General features: G+C 42.1%; 2 protein-coding genes and 1 long non-coding RNA gene across 3 annotated transcripts in view; 2 read left to right on the top strand and 1 right to left on the bottom strand.

Annotated features, from left to right (window-relative positions):
- RSPH14 (radial spoke head 14 homolog) overlaps positions 1 to 22,155 on the bottom strand; it is a 72,184-nt gene that overhangs the window by 11,744 nt on the left and 38,285 nt on the right. The gene's annotated exons all lie outside the window — the stretch shown is intronic.
- LOC148593101 (uncharacterized) lies at positions 498 to 20,904 on the top strand. Its single transcript, XR_015913815.1, has 2 exons — positions 498 to 719; positions 20,452 to 20,904. It is a non-coding gene; the product is annotated as an uncharacterized LOC148593101 (long non-coding RNA).
- Positions 20,960 to 22,155, top strand: part of GNAZ (G protein subunit alpha z) — a 31,236-nt gene continuing 30,040 nt past the window's right edge. Inside the window, exon 1 of the mRNA XM_010217410.2 lies at positions 20,960 to 21,735. Within this exon, the coding sequence (XP_010215712.1) occupies positions 21,013 to 21,735 (723 nt within the window). The 5' untranslated portion in view covers positions 20,960 to 21,012. The remainder of the gene's footprint in view (positions 21,736 to 22,155) is intronic.

Raw genomic sequence — 22,155 nt, 5'->3', positions numbered from 1 at the left:
GAAGCAAAAAGGGGAAAGATAGAGAAAGCAGAGGCATGGGGCACGCAGATAGGCGCGGATGGAAAAGCAGCCGCAGATGAAGCCACTTTTCCTCGCCGTGTTGCATCATGCGAAGCTGCGAGCGCCTCGTTCCCGCCGCTCCCGGCCGAATTCCCGGGAAGGCTCCGCGCGGAGCCGAGCGCCCCGCCCCGCGCGCAGGTGCCGGCGGAGCGAGGTGAAGCCGACGCTATAGCGCACATAGGAGCGCACCTTATATAAGGGGCCATATAGTGTGGCAGAGGAGGGGGTTAAAATAAATAAATAATAAAAAAGTCATCATCATCATCCCTAAAACGTCAGCAGCCTGGGCCGCCATGGAGCCCGCGTGAGGGGCGGGCGGCGCCGGGCCCGGCCGCGCTCCGCTCCGCGCCCCGCTCCGCTGCTGTTGACTTGGAAACGCGCTCGCTGCCTCCGCCTCCTCGCGGCCCGGCCCGGCCCGGCCCGGCCCCGGAGCGCGGCGCTCGCCGGCACCTCCCCGCCGAGCAGCCACGGGCGCTGCCGCCGCCGCGGCGCTTTCGGGGGGCCCTTTAAGTCGCCGCGGGGGGAGATGAGGCAGGGGACGTTCCCTCCCGCCGCCTGAGCCGTCGCTGCGCGGTGCGGAGCGGCGCTGGATGCTGCCGGGAGCCGCGGCCGCGCACGGGGCGCCCGCACTGAGGGCCGAGGCGGTGGCGGCTGCGGAGGTGAGTGACATTGCGCGCGTCCCCGCTGCCCGCGCGGTCCAAGCGGCGCTGGCGAAGGGGAGCGGGCAAAGATGTCGCTTTGGAACAATAAGGCGGGGGTTGCGGGGCGCGAAGCGCCGGGAACGGCACCGCGTCGGGAACAGCTCTGTGTGTCGGGGAAAGGGTACCGGGAGAAGGGCTGCTGAGACGCTGGGAATGACCTTCTTGAGGGATACTGCCCTTCTGAGAGCTGCCACTTCAGCCTGATGGCTTTTTCGTGAAATTAAGGCATCTCCTTCGCAACCTGGATTGAATCCGTTAACACGCAGGAGCTGAGCCCGGCTGAGGGCCAGCATGGCCCGGTGCTGGTGCTGGCGGGAAACCTGCCGGTTCCGCTGCCTGCGGGAAGAGCCTCCTCAGGCTTGAGCAGCTCCTTGCAGGGCAGCAGCCGGAGGTGCCATTAGGGAAGCTCCGGGCTGCTGGATTCCTGTGACATGTCCCCCTCGCCACAGTCACATCTGCAGATGCCGGGGCTGCTGCGCTGCCTCTGCGTGTGCTGACGCCTGCGAAGGAACGGGCAGGTTTCATGGCTCTAATCTGCACTTGTGGAGGGCTCCCGGCCACAGCTCTGAACCGCAAGTTTTTTGAGGCGCCTGCGCCTGTGTTTCGCTTGAACGATTCACATGCAGGACTGCAACCCTCCCGTGCCAGCCCGTGAGCTCTGCAGACATGTGTCGCTTTAATTTCTCGTAATAGCGCTGATCTGGTTTTGGCTCTTTCGCTGCACAAGCTGCTTCATGTGTGTTCTTGCAGTATTTGCTCTGCAGGCTACTCGCCCATCTCAGCAGCGTTTTTCTCTGCAAGATTTGAGGAAAAACTCCGTGGTTTTCTCTGCAGCGTTTCCTCACATCCATTTGCTGCCATGGACACCCACAATTTGCTTCCGCTGGAGGCTCCGTATTTCGCGCCATTGGGGGCACACCCTCTGGGTGGCCAGCGGAGTGTCCCCTACAGGGGTGACAACAGCAGTCGGGTAGAAAAAAAATGGTCACTGTGAGAAACTCCGTATGTAGGAGTTAAAACTGAGCGTGTGTTTTGTAGCTCCTTAGGGAAACCTGTTTCTGTGGCTGTGGGAAGTGTGAGCTGATGGCTCGGGTGCTGTTACAGGTGACTTCTTCCGTAGTGCAGAGCTCTGCTGGCCGAGGAGAGGCAGACACGAGGCAGAGTGTGGCAGGACCCAGAGCTTCCTGCCCTTAGTTTGGCTGCCTCTGTCTCACCAACCAGTTGGAAACTTTCACCCAAGTCTCTGGTTCCTGCCCTTGGAGAAAGGACATTATTCTGGGCTAGGCCTATGTGCTCGGAGGCCCGAGGTGCCCACCTTTAGGAAGCCGGTGATAAGAGAAATCAAGAAGAAAAGATGTTAGCTAAATGACACAGGTGAAAATCCTGCAGCATCTTCCATTCCCGAAGCATTGACATTTCACAGGAGAATTCTATAAGAGGCCACAGAGATTTCTTTGATGACAACAGACCTCACAAAGAGGTGTGCGTGATATAAAAAGGTATGTACACATTACGCTTTAGCCTGTGGATTACTTTCGTACTTCAGCAAAAATTGTTGAAGAGACAAAAGACTTTTCTGGACATATTATCTTAAAGGCAGATGAAGCTCCCAGTACAGCTCGATGTTTCGGTTATGGGCCTCGGGTTTGGATTTAACTAAGGTAATCTATAAATTACTAGTTGTAAAGTACCGAAGTGAAAGTGCTCTGGTTGTCTCAGTTAATGGAAAAATAAGTGACATTAAATTTAAAGAAACGTAGACAGAAAACAGAAATGTGTCCCTTCTTCTGAGATGTGGGGAAAGAGATAAGCAGGGTGATAAGGATAACAGAAAACTCAGTGGACAGTGAAAGCTTAAATCCTTAAATGGTGAAGTCTGCCTTCCAACTTAAGCAGATAATGGTTTTGACAGCAGATAGAGGCTTGGTTGATATGTAGTGATGAGGCAATACAGAAGAATTAGGCCTTTTCCCCCTTCATTAATTAAAGAAAAATACTGCCAATTCCTTTGGGGTAAATCACAGTAATTCCACTATTTTTAGAAGCCATTCTCCATATTTCTGTAACTGAAAATAAGAGTTGAATCTGACTGTCTGTGTCTAGGTTTGTTTGTGCTTTCATTGAACTCATGGCAAGTTCGGTCGCTAATTCCAAGGGCGTGAGCCCTGGTGCGGGAGGAGCATGCGGAGATTCGCAGATCAGCCTCTCCCATGCCCTCTAGGAACAGTTTTTCAACAGATTTCCATGAGGTCAGAGTCTCAATGACAAATCCAGTGCCTCTCTACCAACGTCACAAACTCTAACTTGCAAAGTATTAGTGATTTTTAATCATATTGCTCTTACTAGGAAAAATGTAATCTTACTGTAAAAATTCTGGCCTCCTACAAACACTGTTCTGTGGACAGCTCCAGCAGTAACAGCTTGCTGCACCAACAGTTAATAGTATTTTAAACCAAGAGACTTTTAAACTAAAGCTCTTCAAAATCAAAACACTGGCATATTTAGATATATTATAACATATAAGTGTGACCCCACATGGATTAAAACAGCCCAGGAAATCCCAAGTCTCTATCCCGCTCTTTGTCTCCAGGACTATGTTAAGATACTTATTGTGTTTCCACCCTTTCCCCGCGTGCCTTCTTTCTGTATTTTGGAGCCAGTGTGGAATAACTACCTTTCTCCTCCCCAAACGCATTGTAACAAACACAATGAGATGCCAAACAAGTGTTGCTGCACAAAGACACTTGACACAGTTGTGTTGTGAAAAAAAGACAATTCAGCTGAACTGCAATCAACTTGGATGAAAATGTCATGGCAGGATAACAACAACACAGCTGCATGTTTAGCATTGGGAGGACTTGCTGTTTATATTTTGGGTATGTACCTGGTTATTACTTCTTCTTTTAAAAGAGAAAAGCATGAAAGATTTCCAAGAATGGATAAATATTATCTACAATAGGATCATTTTTATATAAAAATAATACAATTTGAGTTATTATGTTGACTATTTTTAAATAAAAAGTTTCTACTCTGGATAGCAACCAGACCAAGCCATAAAATCAAAATATTCAGCCCCTACTAACAAAATATTATCTGGATAATTATATATAATATCAATTTTTATGCATTCATGGATTAAAGTGATTTTTCTTCTGTCTTGATATTTTAAGCAGAAAAAAAAGCAAGTAAATTAATTGTTGATCTTCCTTAGTGCTTATGCGACAGCTAAAGATTCAAACCAATACTACATATAAAATATTCTTACATCACTAAGCGAACTAAAATCCATCAGTAAAATAGTGCAGGTGACGTTAACTAAAGCCATCCTAAACTCAAAGGAACCTCAATAAACAATGTGGCCCTAGCGCATCTCTCTACTGCCAGTGAGCTGATAGTGTCCCACAAAATGTCTTTTTGCAACTGCTTCTTGGCAGGAAGATTTTCTCCCAAGAAGCTGTTTTATGTGCGGCCTTTTACATTTGGCAGAGCCAAGGTGCTGTAATAGAAGCCATTTCGAAACAGCCATGTATATATATCTATTTTTACAATTAGTAAGAACTATTATGCTCTTGTATTGCACATGAAGTGGCAAAATATCACCCTAAATAGTAATTTCAAAGATTGTTTTTTTAGAATCTCTTTTTCAATCCATGCATGTCCATGAAAAGATAAACCTACCTTAATTTGTAATTCAGTGACATTTATGATGGTATTTAAAATTCTGAGGCCAGCCTGCTTCAAATTAGAACTATTGTTCGATTATCATATTGTTTCCACTCCCCAAGTGGATGAGTCTAAGTCTTCTGATTACGTTTCTTGCTGGGAATATTCCCAAAAGCAAATCTGAACTTTACTTCATGACTACCATTATATAGGTGTGCAAAATTTGCTTTGCGCAAACAGGTTTGCAAAAAGGAAGAGAGGACAAAAGGCTTTACATATTTTTAAAATTATAGAGACATATTATTGGATATGAATTTCAATAATGTATTAATTTGAGGCATTAAGGGTTATCTGTTGTTTGTGGTGTGATGAGACTTTAGGTTGCACAGTTCCTGTTGCGTCTATAAAAATATTCTTTGATGCCACAGGTCTGCTCAATAGAGCGTGGTATAAATGAGGGAAAATATCAGACGTCAGTCTCAACAAGAGGCATGAATCTATGCATTTTAGCACTGCAAACTTCAATTCCCCATTTCCCCAAAGGGCACTGATGGTGCTCTGCAATCCTGAACACTTCAATCTGTGTGTCAGAAGTTAAAACCTGCATGAAGCAGCAGCCACCATATACACAGAGGTCTTCTCCATTACTGGTTCTATTATAGTCCCATTCTCTGCTAGTGCGAGTGGGTTATAAACTAAAATTAAATGCTGGCAGAGAATATTCCCTTGGTATGTGATGGCAGAAGCCTCTTGCCGTGTTGTGGCTTTGGCCATGCAACTCTACCCTTCTTCCCATTTCTGCGGACAAGGCAAGCAGGCCTAGCCACGGTGCCGTAATGTCTCTCAGGATCATACCTAGAAACTGCTCTGGTTCATGCTGAGGATCAGACAACTCCCCCCTGGCTCTAGAATGAGGCTGGATGATTAAAAAAAACATTTCCCTCTACTCAGATTTTAAAATACGATTTTTAAAATTCTATTATTTAATAATAGACTAGAACTGGGGACTAGAACTGAGATTCTCTGCATTTTTTTTACTACTCCATATTGCTCTACTATTTGCAGCTTCTGATGTATAGGAAAGCAAGGAACTCCAAGGCGAAAATAGTGCAACATAACATCCAATCAGTTAGGCAGGATAAGTTTTGCAAGAATTGATCTGAAAGAAATGGGTAATGTCCATGGTAGTAAAATTAGAGTAACCTGAAAAATGTGTGAGAATATTAACAAAGAATTTTGAAATTGTTATTGCATTGACAAAATATTTTCTATCAAAGTATTTTGATATCTTTGTGTAGTGTCTTATTGATGGTGTTGTACATCTCCAGCATGGACTGGAACAGGTAATCTGCAATTAATCACAGTTTAACTATACAGTTTCAGTTTTGGTTTTTGGATATTTAATATTCTTAGGATTTATCAATCAAGCACTGGTCATAGAACTCATCGAAAGCTCTTGTAAACAAACCAGTTTTTCACTACACATCATTTCTCCAGCTTGTATTAGGACTGGTCATGGGCCTTACGGAAAAGAGAGGTCAACAGAATACGAACATAGAGGGCAGAGATTAAAGGATTTCAGAATATGATGCAGCTGTGCAGCATTTCTAGGATTTAGTCCTTCCTGTTAACTTTCACAAAAACCTTTAGAAATTTTACCATTGTGAATGAGCTACTTCCTGTAACGAACGTAAAACAGAGGTTTTCTTTTTTTCTTTTTTTTTTTCTTTTCTTAATACAGAGCACTCATTTACACTAGTTACCATCTGACCTCAGAAACCTGAACACAATTTGAAATTGTACCTCCTTCATAGGGACAGACAAAAGTAGTCTTAAAAAGTCAAGAGGACAAAAGGGGACACAATCAGTATTTTGATGACAATCTACTACTTGTCTTGTTTTGCTACTTATATGCTCCTTCTGTACCTCTACCTCTTTATCTAAAAGATCAAAACTGCTTGAAACTTTTATCACACATTTTCTCAATGTGAAAAGTTTTCAGTAGGCCAAATTGCTCTTAGTATCCTGAAGCACCTGATGCAAAAAATACTTTGCCAGGAGAAAACAAACATGTGCAGAGGATATATATTTGAGTGGCATGGAGTCTTACTGGGATTGTTGTCAGCTGAACAACTGAAACAAAATTCAACTTGTTTTAACCTGGGTTGGACTAAAAGAAAATCAGGCAGCTGGGAGCTATTCCATCTAGTTCTTCCAGTTGCCTGCTCTTGCTGGAAGCAAGAAGATTGTTTACTGGGCATCTTCCTAGGCTTGATAGGTAAGGAATGTTATGTGTCTTGCTTTATGGACTCCTTGGAACTTGGAGTTGGTGTTAGATAACGTGTTGTTCTCCTGTTACTTTGAAGATGCATCCCATGAGGAATTTTTCAGCCTTGCAGCAGGGAAGTGACCAGAACTATTTAAAAGTTACAGAAGGACTTGGGCAGTGCTTCCATCACTTCTTCCTTGTTACAACACTAACTCTAGGGTCTCAATTTGGAAGTCTTGAGGTGTACTGCGAATGAATACACCCCAATATGTACTTTTAATCATAATTACCCTGGAAGGCTACAAATAGGTATCAGGAAAGATGCTGGGTAACACTGAACTAGGGGGTAGCTGGGAACAGATTAATTAAGACATGAATCCCACTTGCTGCTTGAGGAGACTGGTTTCTGAGGTGTCCTTATGCTTTTAAAACGTAATTTTCAAGGTGAACTGTTCTTTTGCTATGTCTCATGGCCATTGGCTCCCGAATGGTAAATCTACTTTGTGGCTTTAGAGCGAATATGGAATCTAGTAAACATCTAGTTGCAGTATCTTTTGCACTGTTAAAACTGTGCACTCTTGCACTGTGTACGACCCCGCTGTGTATGGGTATATTCTGAGTCTCTGTTTAACCTCCAGAATGGGTATTATTTTTTATCCGTATGTGTATATGCTACCTGTGCAATGCTAACTGCAGTCATGAAACTATGGCTTTTCTCAGGGGTGGAATTTCAGATGTGTCTGCCATTTTAGTAGTATGATGTGGTAGTACCACAAACAGCTTCTTCCAGTAATACTAGAAATGCGAAGTGAATTACTAAGGATTCATTGCTGAATAATGAATAAATGAGAGGCTAGATTAGCACCTTTCAGCTTTAACATAATTGCAGATAGCACCACAGCTGCTTGAATCAAGAAGAGAAATTGCAGAGAGTAAAAAGAACAAAAGACAAGGAGAAGCATTTGAAATGCTGCTGCTCAGGCTTGTTCTGTATGGCTGGAGCTGTGCAGCTGTAGTGTGCTGTGTGCTGTAGTGTTTACCGGCTGAAACTCTTGCTTAAGCTGCTAGGAATATTTCATGCAGAACAACAGTGAAAAGACCCTGTTTTTTATTGCAGTTAACAGAAGCAGTGGATCATGTATGTAGCATCATAAATTAATCTGTAAATTCCCAGTATTTGACTCAAGAGCCTATTCTAAATAAAATGAGTGAAAAGGGAAGGATCAAAAAATGGTCAGATGATTATGTAGGTACCTTAAAGGAGAGAAAAAAAGAATAGTTGAGAAGATACAAAAGGGAATCATTTTTCTCTCCCTAACTTAGGATATCTCGTATGACAGAAGGAGGGCAGAATACTCGCAGATAAAATTTTACATATAAGTAACTAATGAAAAGGCTGTCATGTGTTTTAGGCAAATGTGGAAATGGTGGTCGCGTGATGAGGGAGTTATTAGCAGGACAGTAGGGAATAAGACTTGTAACGGGGAGGGTAACATTTGCATGCTTAAGATATGCTTGTGTACAGCTCAAATTTGAATAGGAGTAGTAATTACCTCAAAAATATACGTGAGTAGTTGCAATGTTTATAGAACATAGAGTGAATCATCAGTACGTGTTACAAAATCCGCAGTTACAATTGCCTGCCCTATTCCAGTGCTAGTAATAGCTGTTCAGTTACCAAAGCACAGCTGAAAAATAACAAGTGATGCAGCAAGAGAAAATCTGGTTGGATTTTGCCTTCTCTAATAACCAGATAACTCATCTACTGCATGGATGTTTCAGGTGTGGCAAAAAGATAACTATTTAATAACTTAAAATAGTATAATTCAAACAAAATCTGCATGGTCAAGTTTGTGTCCACTGCTTACCCTATTGATTAGACCTACCTGTGAGTGTTTACACACAGCAGAGTACAGCAGAGGCCAGTCCTAGCCTCTTTGCACAGATAGGAGTTAATTTTAAAGCACAATATGATGCCAATGGTGCTGCAGTAGCTACTAACAATACAGTAACGATGAAATAATATAGAAACAGGGAGCTGAACGTTTGACTATCCAATTTCATGTCTAGTCTTATTGAAGATGTCTATGCATGTGTTATATTGGTGTGGGTATCCATGCACGGCAAGAGTGTGAATCATGTGCTACAGACTAAATTTTCATCAGTAAACCTGTTTGCACTGCTAGCACTTAAGTATCCTGTCTGTGATATTTTTGCATACAAACCATTAGGTTTATTTTCATCCTGCTCAAAACAGGATATAGCCTTCACTTCACTCCCTCCTGAAGTCAACTGAAAGCCTTCCTTTAATGGGATGGTTCCAACCACAGTGATGTGCTATCAGCAGCCGTATTTATCCTGCTGAGGAGGAACGATGAGTCTTCTCATCCAAAAGTGCCACTTCAAGCTATATTATTTAAGCTTCAATTTCCTTAAAGCTATTTAAATGGTTTTCCTCTAACTCATATTACAATCTCATTTAGTGCCAACTAGATGTTTTAGGGATTTCAGAAAAGAAACAAGGTTGAATAAAAGTTGAAACTTAGTTCTCTCCAGGCAATGAAGAGTGAAAACGTACTGAGAGTATCACTAGATGCTTGCACTGCTGTTATAACTGTTTTCTGTGGATAAACTGGGCATTTGGACTCTTCAGGTAGTTAAACCAGCACCTTCTCTTACTTCAGCCACATGCAAATTGCTTATAAAAGGAATTCTTAAAGTTGAAACAAACTTAACCACTCCAGAGTCTTCCCATGTTCAAAGCATCACATATGGATGTTGGCTGCATTTTCCTCTCTTGAATGACTTAACCATTTTTCAAGGGCAGTGTGTGGCAGGGAGTGATATAGCAAATGATTGAAAGTCACTGAAAGTAACTGCAAGCATTCAGCTTGATCTTGCTTATGAAAAAAATAACCAAAGCTTTGTAGCACAAGACTGGAATTCTAGAAGACAATTTACTGGATATGGGTTTGGAGCTTTCAGGCTTGATATGAAAAATGTGGGATTTCTTAAGCTTTTTTCTGATTATATTTAAAGACTTTAATCATTAGCAAGACTGATGAGCAACACTTATACTGAGAGCCCATAAGGTCACCTTGAAATTGAATAAAAGATAACGGTGTTAGCAAATTATTCTCTGATCTTAACAACAAAAAACAAATTTTTGGAAGATGGTAGAGGAGAGACATGACATCCAAAAGATGTCACAAACTTTAGTTCTGGCGAAGCCTTGCGTAGGAAAAGATACTAGAGAATTCCTCCAATAAAATATCCTTGCAAGGCCTACCTAGTTTGCAAGAAAGAGGATCTACTGACAGTTGAAAACTTGGAACTGAATTTAAGCCACAACAGAATCCCTTATCATCCCAAACCAAATTCATTTGTAATATTAATTCACATTCACAGCAAAATGAGCTGAAGTTAATATATTTTTTTCTTGTTATGCCTGTCTATTGATTAATCTGTCAAGCTGCAGACTCGTGCTCACTTAATTACTCTTTCTGGCCCTGTGTCTCTTGGGTTCTGTTCTGCACAGCGACCCAGTCTCAGCCGGAAGGATGAGGGTTGCTCCCTGTAGCATAAACACGGCACCGCATCCTGCACCGCTGCTGTCATGGGTGTGTTTTGTGCTGCTGTAGAGAAATGAGGCTGCTGGGGAGCTGGAGATGCTGCGTTGCTTCCCTGTGCAGTGTAGAAAGCGGTTAGGTATCCAGCAGCTTAAACTGGGGCAGTGTGGGAGAAAGCATGTTGTGGAATACGCCTTTACTTAAGAATTTTCACACCAGCAAGACTGGAAAGCCTCTAAAAAGGCTTTCTGGAGTTAGGGAGCTACAAGGTATGCAGGGAGGATGAGGAGGTAGAACGACAGTGCTTTACTCAGCTGAAATTTGCTTAAATGTTGGGTTAATGCCTTTGCAGGGCAAAGCAAAATGTCATACAGAAAATGCTAATTTAGATCCAGAAACCAGGAACTCATTAGCCAGTGTACAATGCCACACTTGTATGTTAAATTTCTGGTTGCAGAGTTGGTTTTGTGCTATCTATCTGTCTGTTTGGACTGGACCCAAAGTAATTCCATACAAAAAAAATGGCACATGGACAACTTCCTTCAGCTTCAGTTTGGTGGCGATGGGGGGAAATTATTTGGATTAGAGAAGGAGCAACTGTATAAATGGCTCGGCGGTCTGGAACGCGCCTGCCGACGCTCTCGCATGCAGCAGGATTGTATGGCTGTCAAAGCTCCTGAATTTCAAGAGAAGCAGAATGAGGCGTAGGCTGCAGCTGTAATCTGTGCCTGGTAGCATGTGCGTCCTCTCCCATGAGTCACACTTCAGAAAACATTGGATTTCGTTTAGCTTCTTGGTATGTGGCTTTTTAAAATATATATATATATATGCATATTATTTTTTTCCTTTGGGCTGTGACCTAATACATCTTTCCCTCTTCATTTCTCCTTCTGTTGATGAAATCATGTTCGACTTGAGTTGCTAAGACAGAACCTAGGAAATCCACAGTTCCCATCTGATACCATTTGTATGATTAATTTTATGTGGCCCAAGGGTGGCAATCTCTGTTCACCTTATCAAATTCATCATTGATAATGGCCTTGCCTCTCTCCTAGGGTGATATTCACCTTCTTCTAGGCATCGTCTTCCCCTCCTTCTCTTGTTATGTTACAAACACCATTATCTTCTGCTTCTGTGACTTCCTGTGAGTCCTTGTGAGGTTCGCCAAGTCTATGCCCTCCCCTATGTTAGACCATCATAATGAATATTGGATTTACTCTTCACAGTCCTGATTTCCTCTCCTAGTCCTTCCCATTTTGATCAGTTCTACCTGTTTCACGATGCTGCTGTGGCATACTCTACTCATCCAACCTGTCTCTGCTTTTTGGTTCTTCCATTCACCAGAGTTCCCTTGATTTGGTCTCTGTGACACATTACTTGTTTTCAGTTGCTTAGTTCCCAGCTTTAACTATGACATTGCCAATCCATCCCTGCCATGTTCCTGCAAACACTCATTCAACCTCCTGTGACTTCAGTGTTGATCACTACTGCAATTGATTTTTGTGTTTTGTTTTCCTCCTGCCAGAGCTTTTGTGCTTTCTCTCATTTCAAGGTACATCTTGCCAACTGCCAATCCCGATTTGCTTACAGGAATGGCTTTTTTCCAAGAAAACCATTTTGGCAGAAATTTGATGAACCAGCTGACTCCTTTCACCATGGCTTTATTCTCTCTCTTTAATCTTCCCCCTTGCCTCTGAGTGATTGAATTCCATATGCATGAGCCTGTCTCTACAGCTTCAGAAGGACTCTTCAGCCCTTTTCCAGCAGCCATCTTCCCTCTCTGCCCAGCTTTTGTTGATTTCTTCCTATATGGCATAGTACAATGTGCCCATACTTTCTTCTCAGCTTGCCTGTTTGCCCCCCTGCCTTTTTTTTTTTTTTAAAAAAAAATAAAAGGGAAGCTTTCCCCTTTTTCATGGATACAAAAGCTTATGGGCGTCTGTCTTCTTAATTTACCCCAGCCTGTGTCTTTATTTTTTCTTATGCTTTGTCTCAGTCTCTGCTTCTCCTCTGTTTTTTTTTTTCTTAATATTCAAGCAGAGCTGTGCTGATTTATTTCTGTATAGTGTCTCAAAGATATTGCCTTATCCATGACCACAGATAAAACTTAAAACTTGTGCTCTCTCTCTGGTCCCCCTTACTGAGGCACATCTTCCTGCCTGTTGACTGGACTCTGGCTCTGCTCTTTGAATCCTCAGTGTCTGCCTTTCCCTGTCACCTTAGACAAACTCACTGTCCTCAGGGTGTTATTATGTGTCCCTAGTCACTTGCATTTTCACTAGTGAGATTCTAACTTAGGCTTAGCTCCTATCTGCCATTGGGACAGTCTAAAACAAGCATGGTCTTGCTTTTGTACATGGCCTACTACTGAAGTTACCTTGTGTTTTCATAAGCTATTTTGTGTAAGAAAGCTGGGTGAGCAATACCAAATTTGTCACTTTGTTGATGACCAAGCTAATGTGTGCTATCTCATTCTGTGTAATGGAGTCACCTCTTTAAGTTCTGCAGAAGACCAGGAGCAGCAATCCCTTTTTTCTGTGGTTATATTGGAAACTTGCTATGTGAGTCTTAGTTCATGACTGGCCCACCTACAAACTACAGTAGCATATGCTAAGCATTAAAAAGCAACTCAACGAAGCTCTAACCTACGCTACTGTTATCACCCAAGGGGCCTACAGAGCCCTGACGCTGGCACTAACTGGGTGCTGCTTTCCCCTGTTGCTTTGTTCCATTATTTTAAACATTAATCTGATATTTGTACATCCCTAAAGCAGCTGCAGGTGCCACTTCTCCCTGTGCAGCAGCCAGGCTTTTCTGCACACCTGCTAGAGACGCACGGTAAAATTATGGTAATATTTCATTCTTTGTGGAAGTCTAAAGGTCAGTTCTGAAATGACAGCTGAAGGCTTTATGTATTAATGCTGTAGAGGTTTGATGTTTTGCACAAGAAATACTTTCTTTTGATAACTTTTTGATACCACTGACTGGTATAACTTGTACTTTGATACTGCTTGAAGCATGTTGGACATTTCCCAAGCAATAGGGGAAGGTGTGATGTTTTACCCTGTTTCTGCCTTGAGTGTTGCGTCTGTGGTCCTGGACTTAATGCATGTGGTATTTTAGCTACACTGTGCAATGAATATTAACTTATTTGCTGGTTTTGCTATAATTCTTATTATGATATATTGCACAAATATTAATTCATCTTTTTAATGCAGGTGGGACACAAGGCCCCATTTTTTGATAGCCATCAAGCAAGACCCTGTGATTTTTTTTCCTTTGTAAGGCTACAATGCATTGTGTAGTATTTAAATACATGAAACATATACTCCTGATGCTAATTATATGTAAAACTTGGTATTTTTTGGGGTCACAGATAGAATCTTAAGTTGGGTGTCTAAGAAATGAAAACCACAAGCAATAATCATCTGTGAAAAGATGAGTTTAAGATAGTTAATTAACATCACAATTGGCAGCCATGACAGAGGGGAGACTCAGTAGCCCAACCCGACATACAGCTGCTCTCATCATGACACCATCACTTTCATCATTCCTCTGGCTAATAGGATGCACCTTTTTTTAACTGCTGTAACAAACAGGCCAAAAAACACCTCCTTTGCTATGTCCTCTTGTTTGTTTATTAGATCAGTATATGAATATGTAATCAAAATATTTGCTAGAATTTGTGCATATGACTTTAATGTACTTGAAGGTTCATCCTTAATGTCCTTCTAAGATGGCTTATTTCTCTTCATTTTTTAACAAAATAAACTTAATTCTATCATATTATATGGTTATTTGCACAGCTCATCTGCAAAGTTGCAACTCTTACACTCAATGATAAGAGTGAACAGCACCAATAACCAAAAGGTTGTTACTCTGTATGTGGAGAGACAGGGGGAGAGCCAATGGAATACACAAATACTTGCAGGTAGAAAGGGAAAGATCAGGCTCAGGAACTTTGCATTGCATTTGTAGGGAAAGGTGTTCTAGTGAATATAGATTGTAGATTTTGCTTAGGATAAAATCACTTCTTTTCCTTTTCTTCCCTCCTGGCCTTAGCTAGAAATGCCAGACCAATCGCTCTTACTTATCAACTCCTTCATTGAAAGTGTTCTCTATGTTAGTCAAAAATAAAATTTTCAGATCTTTAATTGAGTCCTGGTTCAGTGTGGATGCATAGCATGATTTTAAAGAAAAACGTTCCAATTGCTTCCAATGTGGACAAAACAATTCGTTATTTTCCAAACGCTGTGTTCGGAAAGGCCCTAGACATTTTGACTGAAAATCTTCCCCAAACATTTATTTAGAGCTAGGTATGTGCAGATATTTTCAATGAAAATTGTTTCCCAGGGCCTTAAGCAACTGCAAAGAGCAATATAAATAAGATAGTACTCTTTGTTGTAGAAGGCTGACAACCAACTTTGCATATGAAAGATGTCATTTAAGAGAAAATCATACAATCTTACATATATATATTTTTCTTTGTAAACTTTTAGTTCTTCTCCTTCTTTCAGATTTAATGGTCGTATAAGGAGAATGTAGTAGGATGTCTATGTCCACTGTTTTAACAATAATTTCACATAAGTTACTTTACTATTATATGGTGATTAGTGTCTGCTTATTACAGAATAGAATTATTGCATCCTTGTATGAATGTTTAGGCCTCTCTTTCTGGCTGCTCTTCTGAACTGACTTTCCCATTCCTTGTTAGCCTCATTTCCTCTCACAGCTGTGGCTGCTTAGTAAAGCTCTTGACTTCCTCAGTAAACCTTCTTGGGAGTTTCCTGATAAATACCATATTCCTCCATGTCTCTTCTTTCCTTTAACAGTGCAAACCTGTGAAAATGAGGTTTTGCTAAAGTGCCATCTTTAAATTGCTGGAATTCTCTGTGGACATGTATGGCCACCAGGAGCTCCGATTCATTGGTTTAGCTTTAGCACTTGAAGTCTTAGGTGTGTGCTGTGAATTTGCTAGGTGTGCTTGCATTTGTTTCGCTTCCACACAGGTAAGTGCTCAAATAGCCAGTTCTACTACTTTATAGTTTTCAATGCAATATCCCATTTAAATTACTCCAACTTCTGAGTGTAGATTGCCAAGGAGAAAGAAGCAGTCAGAACAAGTAAGCTGGGAAAAGTGCAGCTTTGGGAGGTTTTTCTCTGGTAATATATATTCTGTAATGCTGGATACTGCATCAAGGAACTGAGATTGCTGGTGACTATATCTAAAATTGCCAGGGAAAATTTCACCCCAGCTCTTTGAAATTCACTTAAATTATATTCTACTGAGGAAAGTTATATGCAGGATCTGGCTTACTGGAATGGCTTTAGTGTAGGGAACCAAGTAAGATTTGACCCCTAAAGCTCAGCCGTGTGCTCAGTTAAGTTAAATAGGAGCCTAAGAGGAGCACTTGCATTTGGGACAGAATACAGTGGTGCCTCTGCAGCAGCAGCCAAACTTCCTGCTGCCACAAGCATCCTGTGTGCCAGGTCTCCGGAGCCACTGCGAATGGAACCTCCCTAGTTTTGTCCTTGGCACCAGCTCCTCCTAATAAAATCTTTGGAAAGGGAATATCTTTCAGGGCAGTTTCTGTAACTCTGCTTTCCTTACTGAAGTGCCAGTAGTTACTGCAGCATGAGAATATTGGGTACATCTTTCCCTAGGGAAGCTGACAGTGTGTGGGGTTGGTTTCCTTGTTTTCACCCCCAGGGAAAAGGCCAAGGAAGCACCGAGACAAGCAGTTAAGGGTCTGTTACTGCCAGGACCCCCATCACCTGGGGAGGCTGCAGTGCTTTGCTGAGGGAACAGTAGCACTGGGCAGGAAAGTAGCAAGAAATCAGGCTACAGAGCGGGAAGGGTCATCGCTAGAACACTCTGAAATGTTTCTGCGCAACAGCGTGTAGATGTTAGAAGGAAACCAGTCAGCCAGTCTGTACAGACTGAGAAAGCAGGCAGGTTTATGTAGTCATAAAGCTGTTCTACACTCCTGTCTGGATAGAAAAGCTTTGGGTCTTAAATGCCTGATCTCCCACAAAGACCAAATCGCACTCGTTAAGGTATTGAGCTTATCAGTCTCGTTCACATGTTCTCCTTCAACTGAACCCCGCTTTGCAGGAGTGGTTTTGGTGGTTGTTGTTTTACTTATTTTGTCATATGTAGTGATAGATATGGAAATACTTTTCACAGTGTATGTGGGAAAACATATTTAAATCATTCTTTCTTATTTTAGTAAACTATTTGTAAGTGATATCATTATCACTTTACAAAGCTATATCGGCACCTCACTGTATTTCTGCTTGAAACGGTGATATTCAAATACCTTAGGAATTCATGCAGTAGGAATGACTAGATGCCAAGAAAATGGAAATTCAGTACTGTGCAACTCTATTGCAAAAACATAGTGTTTATTGTCCCTTCTTTTGTCCATCCTTTGCTGTGGGAAACACAAGAATGGCAAGCGGGGCAGCTGACACGTAACGCGGTGCGGATATGGGTGACACATCCGAATCGCTTCGGAAGCTCTGTGGCACAGAACTGTGCCACAAGGAGTACTCCATAGGGTGTATATGCTCTCTAAAAATGATGGTCCTCCTTGAAAGCCGCTTTCTACCAAACTGCTTGTCACACATTATTGGCCTCAACAACTGCCTATGAGTTTAAAAAAGATCTGCTTGAATGGGCATAAAATCTCCAGATTTGTCATAACTGATATTTTGGAAGGAATAGGTGTTCTCTCGCTTCTTGAAAACATAGCGAGGAGAACAGAGATGATTCCATGCTTCCAGCATTTATTTTTTTTCATCTTTGGTCACTGAGATATGTAGAAAATAGCACGAAGGCTTGTACCAGCAATTTGGTCAATAATGTGAAAATGGAACTTCTGAGAACGAGAACTTAAAGCAAAACTGTTTTAAAATGCTCGGAACATGTCAGAATAAGCACGGTTAATGAAGCTAACTCTAATTTCAGTGTAATAAAATAAGAAGTTAGTCCAATATCTACTGTAGTTATTTCCCTGTACCTGTATGTCCAGGAAGTCTCTCACGGAGAAACAGTTTCCTCCACTCTTAGTTCTCGCTTCCTATGGCCATTGAAAAAAAGCTAATTTTATGAAGTATGGTCCCTCACTTCGTTTTCCTGTCCATATCTTTGATGCAGTGGAATAAATAAGGCAATATTAATTACCATTCTCTTCATATGTATGCTAGTATTTTCATTTTCTGTTGATCTGTTCTTCATGCATTCGCAATATGCTAATGTTCTTCTGAAGTGCAAAGGCAAGTCAGATAAATACAGCTGTTAAGACTTTTTTTTAAGAGTTTTAAGACAGGTAGTACCAATACGTTGCACATTTAGAAAAAAAAAAAAAAAAAAAGACCTCTAGAAGCTGAAGATACCTGAAAAGCTTAGATTGTAAGTCTGTCCATCTATGCAAACTGAGAAGATAGACAAGCACTCCAAAATGTCCTAAGCCACTTCTTGTACTGAGTTGATAATTAGCTTAAAGCAACGGGGCACGAGATTGACAGGGTTCACTTTTGAAATTGGTTACTGTAAGAGGCCTGGCCTGTTCTAGTACAATTGACTTCACCTAGGTGGATTTGGGAGGGATTTATGGGCAGCCATTAGAGCACAGAGATGCAAAGAAGGCAGTGAGGAAGTAGATTTAAAAAGCAACAAGAAAGAAGGGGTGAAATTGAAACGCTGTATTGGAGACTTTCTGAGCAAAATACAAGTGGCTGTTCTGGAAATGTGGGTTTCTTCATAGTGCTCTGGAATCCAGAGGTTTGACAGGGCTGGGGGGACACTGAGACCTCACATGCTGTGCACTGCATAGACTGGTTTTCTGAATGTTCTGCTGCTTTGTAGCTGGAGAGCTATGTGCAGAAGGTTGTAACCAGAGAAGACAAGTAGATTATTGCTGCAAATGATTACAGCATGATGCTGTCCTCTGTACAGTGGTACCAATCCAGACCTATGTCGACTCATGCTGGTAGTCATGAGTTTTATCCATGTCTACACTGGTTCAACTCTCTTAAGCAGAGTTAGAGTGAGGAAGGGATTTAAAGAATCAATAAAACTGGAGAGCTGGAGAGCAAATGATAGCCAGCTCAACTGTTCTGGGCTAATGTCAGAGGAAAATTCAGGAAACAAAAATGTAAAACTCTTGCTTGTTGACTCTGTCCAGTCTCAAATATATCTTTCCTCTGATGTTAACAGATCAACCTTGATCATCTTGTTGATCATTTTTTTATGCTCATACTTCACATTCCCAGACACCTTCACGTATGCACACTGCAAACTGTGCGGATAAGGGCAATATTGCTCTGCCAGAACCCGTCCAATGCCAAGACACTGTTACCTAACTGTAACCTCCAGAGATGGGTATCTGTAGGGACCCCACATCCCAAAGCAGTTGCCTGGACTCTACATTTCCATCTGTACATTACTTAAGCTGTGTTGAAAGGGAGAGCTATGCAGAAGATAGAAGCTTAGATTAGGATAGCCTGATGTAACAAAGATGTAATACATAAATAGCACAAGAATAGCAATATCTGTTGTTAAACAGAGGTGCTGAGATCTTTACATATAGTTCCTCCAGTTAACTGAGGGACAAAATCCTAGATATAGCAGTTATTCCCTACCAACTCTGGAATAGATGTTCTAAGAAAGATGGTTCTTCCTTTAAACCTAAGATGCTAAGAAATTTAAAAGCTGAACTCTAGTCTTTATTTTAACCATCCAGTCCTTTGACAGCACTGCAGCTGATGTAATTATCCTCACCTATATCTGTGAATCCCCTTGAGTCTTTCTACTGTGCAGTATCTCAATTTAAATTGCTTAAATATTAGCTAAAACTATTATTTGCTGTAATTAACCTCTGCTACAGTGACACCTCTGGGAGGGTAAAGCAGGATATCACTGATAATGACTTTTAGCATAGTAGGAAAACAGTTGAAATTTTCAGCAATGAAAAAAGCACATCCTAGAAAAGATGTACTAAGAAATGCATGTGCACTAATACTGTGTTTAGTTGGCTAAAACTTTCACTGAAGGCTCTTTGGACACAATGAAGCAGACAGGGGAAGAGGTGCCAGCGTGGGCCTGCAGACAGTCGATGATGGGCGCTGCGACCATCACCTGAGGAACTGGAAGCCATGAAATCTGTGTTAAGTAGAGCCTTCTGGTTCCCACTGTGCTCAAAGCTTTGTGGGAGCAGCAAGCCCTTCCTAAAAGAGTTAAGCTATTCTCAATCAGTTAGCTGTAATGTTTTTCTTCCCCTCTGTGAGGGGTTGCTGGCTTCTGTAGAGCTCCAACTAGTGTGCTTACCTCCTAATTTAGCAAAGAATTACTACTCTAACTGAAAAGCTGTCAGCCCTTTCTTCAGGTGGCATTTCTTGGGCGTTTTGTTAAAGCACTTAGCTTTAACACAGAATTTTTGCGTTAAAAATGGAGGAAAGGCTTAATAGCAATAGCTTGGTGCTGAAAAGAAGCTTGTTGAAGTTTGTTATGCTGGTATATCACTTTATTCATTAAGCAAGTAGCATGTTCCACAGCACTGTTCTCCAAGGGGAAGGAAGGTACGTTGCCATTTTCTGCCAAGATCAGCAACTATTCTCTTATACAAAACCTTTCACAAAAACCAGGGAGCAAACTTAATCCCCTCCTTTTGCTTCATTATTGTATGTTCAGTGCAAGCAAAATGGTCAGGAAAAGATGAAAGAAAGCGCAGTACGACATGTATCCGAGTACCAGATGTTGATATAAACAGAGGGGGGAAAGTAGCTGTGAGTCTGTCTCCTTGCTACTTGAGGAGAACCAGTCAGAACAGGACTGTGCAGGAAAAGCACTGCCATGAGCTCTTGCCGAGGGAGTAATTGGGACACAGCTCAGCACTGTTTGTTTTCATGTAGGTTTAGATAATAAAACACAGAAGGCTGGAAAGAAAAGGGGATTTGATTTACTATTGTTCAGAAACCACATTTTCTTAGGTCTGCAAGCTTCAGCTGTCCCTGTGTTTTTGCTGGGTTATTAGATTTTTTGCTTTGCTTTATATATTTTTTTTCCATCTGTGTTTTCTGTTTGGGATAATGAAAGGTTGCAAAGTCTAGAATAGGAAAAAGTGAATGGTGTGCAGCAAGAAAACCAAGTCTTATTTCATTCATTTATTTTTTCGGTGTTTGGCAGGTGGAAAGCGGAGATCTAGAGAACTGGATCAGCTGAGAAGGTGGGGGAAGAGAAACCAAGCCAAGTACAGCATCACTGAAAAGATCTTCAGCTTTATCTAGTGGCACTGCCTCAGCAACCAGAAAATACAATCAAAAGACGAGGGCTGAAGCAGGGAAGGTGAAAGGGCGTCTCCTTACCTTTGGACAGAAGGCAGCAAAATAATTATGCAGATCAGAAAAGAATATTTGACCGATGTAGCCAAAGGGTGGGAAAGGGACGTGTCCTTTCATTAACAGGAATGTGCCACAGTTTATACACTGTAAAGGGGAGTGCCATGAAATCTACTGAAAAGACTATTTCTGTGGTTGCATATCTACATGGTTTTGCTCCCCTGCTGGGACTGAATTAGGTGGTACAGGCCCCTTGGACTATCAGGTATTGGATAAAGCTTACTCTTTTTTCTTCCTGTACGAGGCATACCTAGCACGAGAACTGAAAGACACTGCGGGTCTTTTTCAGAAGATACAAAGAAACCGAGAGAATCTCCTGCCTTTCCCTTCTGCACCAGCCTGCTGTACCATGGGATGTAGGCAAAGCTCTGAGGAGAAAGAGGCCGCGCGGCGGTCCCGGAGGATTGACCGCCACCTGCGCTCTGAAAGCCAGCGGCAGCGGAGAGAGATTAAGCTCCTGCTCCTGGGTACCAGCAACTCTGGCAAGAGTACGATAGTAAAGCAGATGAAAATCATCCATAGCGGAGGCTTCAACCTGGAGGCCTGCAAGGAATATAAACCCCTGATCATCTATAACGCTATCGACTCCCTCACGCGGATCATTCGGGCTCTAGCCACCCTCAAGATAGAATTTCACAATCCCGACAGGGCCTACGATGCTGTGCAGCTTTTTGCCCTGACGGGCCCAGCCGAGAGCAAGGGCGAGATTACCCCGGAGCTCCTGGGGGTCATGAAGCGGCTCTGGGCAGACCCCGGCGTGCAGGAGTGTTTCTGCCGCTCCAACGAGTACCACCTGGAGGACAACGCTGCCTACTACCTGAACGACCTCGAAAGGATTGCGGCGCTGGACTACATCCCTACCGTGGAAGATATTCTCCGTTCTCGGGACATGACCACAGGGATTGTAGAAAATAAGTTTACCTTCAAAGAGCTGACTTTCAAAATGGTGGATGTGGGTGGGCAGCGATCGGAGCGCAAAAAGTGGATCCACTGTTTCGAGGGGGTTACAGCAATAATTTTCTGCGTGGAGCTGAGCGGATATGACTTGAAGCTATATGAGGATAACCAAACAGTGAGTGCATCTTCCTTTCTTTTCCTACCTGCCCTTCTTCCTCAAGTAGAAATGTGTTTTATTTATTTATTTTTAATGATTTTTGCTGAATGTTCAGGCTTATGTGGTTAAGCGTCCCCTGCCAGGGGATGCCTGGGATCACAGGGAGGGGTGGTTGGGAGTAGACATCCTGGGGTAAGGGGGTGCTTAATGGGAACATCACGTTTTGGAAGCCCTGGGAAGTCTTGAATTTAAACAGTAACAAGTAACGTTTGAGAAATGAGAAAATGTTTGAAATATTCTTTTTTCCCATGATTTTCAAGCAGGATTTGGGATATTTTGAAACTGGTTTTATATATATATTTAAGTTTTCATACTAATTAAATGTTAAGACTGTTACATAGCTACTTTGCCTTATCCAGTGAAAAACTGTGCCCTGAA

The sequence above is a fragment of the Tinamus guttatus genome, unplaced genomic scaffold (assembly GCF_059628265.1).
Source record: "Tinamus guttatus ecotype Peru unplaced genomic scaffold, ASM5962826v1 Tinamus_guttatus_pri_ptg000459l, whole genome shotgun sequence".
Lineage (NCBI taxonomy): Eukaryota > Metazoa > Chordata > Aves > Tinamiformes > Tinamidae > Tinamus > Tinamus guttatus.
This window is presented reverse-complemented; position numbering and strand designations above follow the sequence as displayed.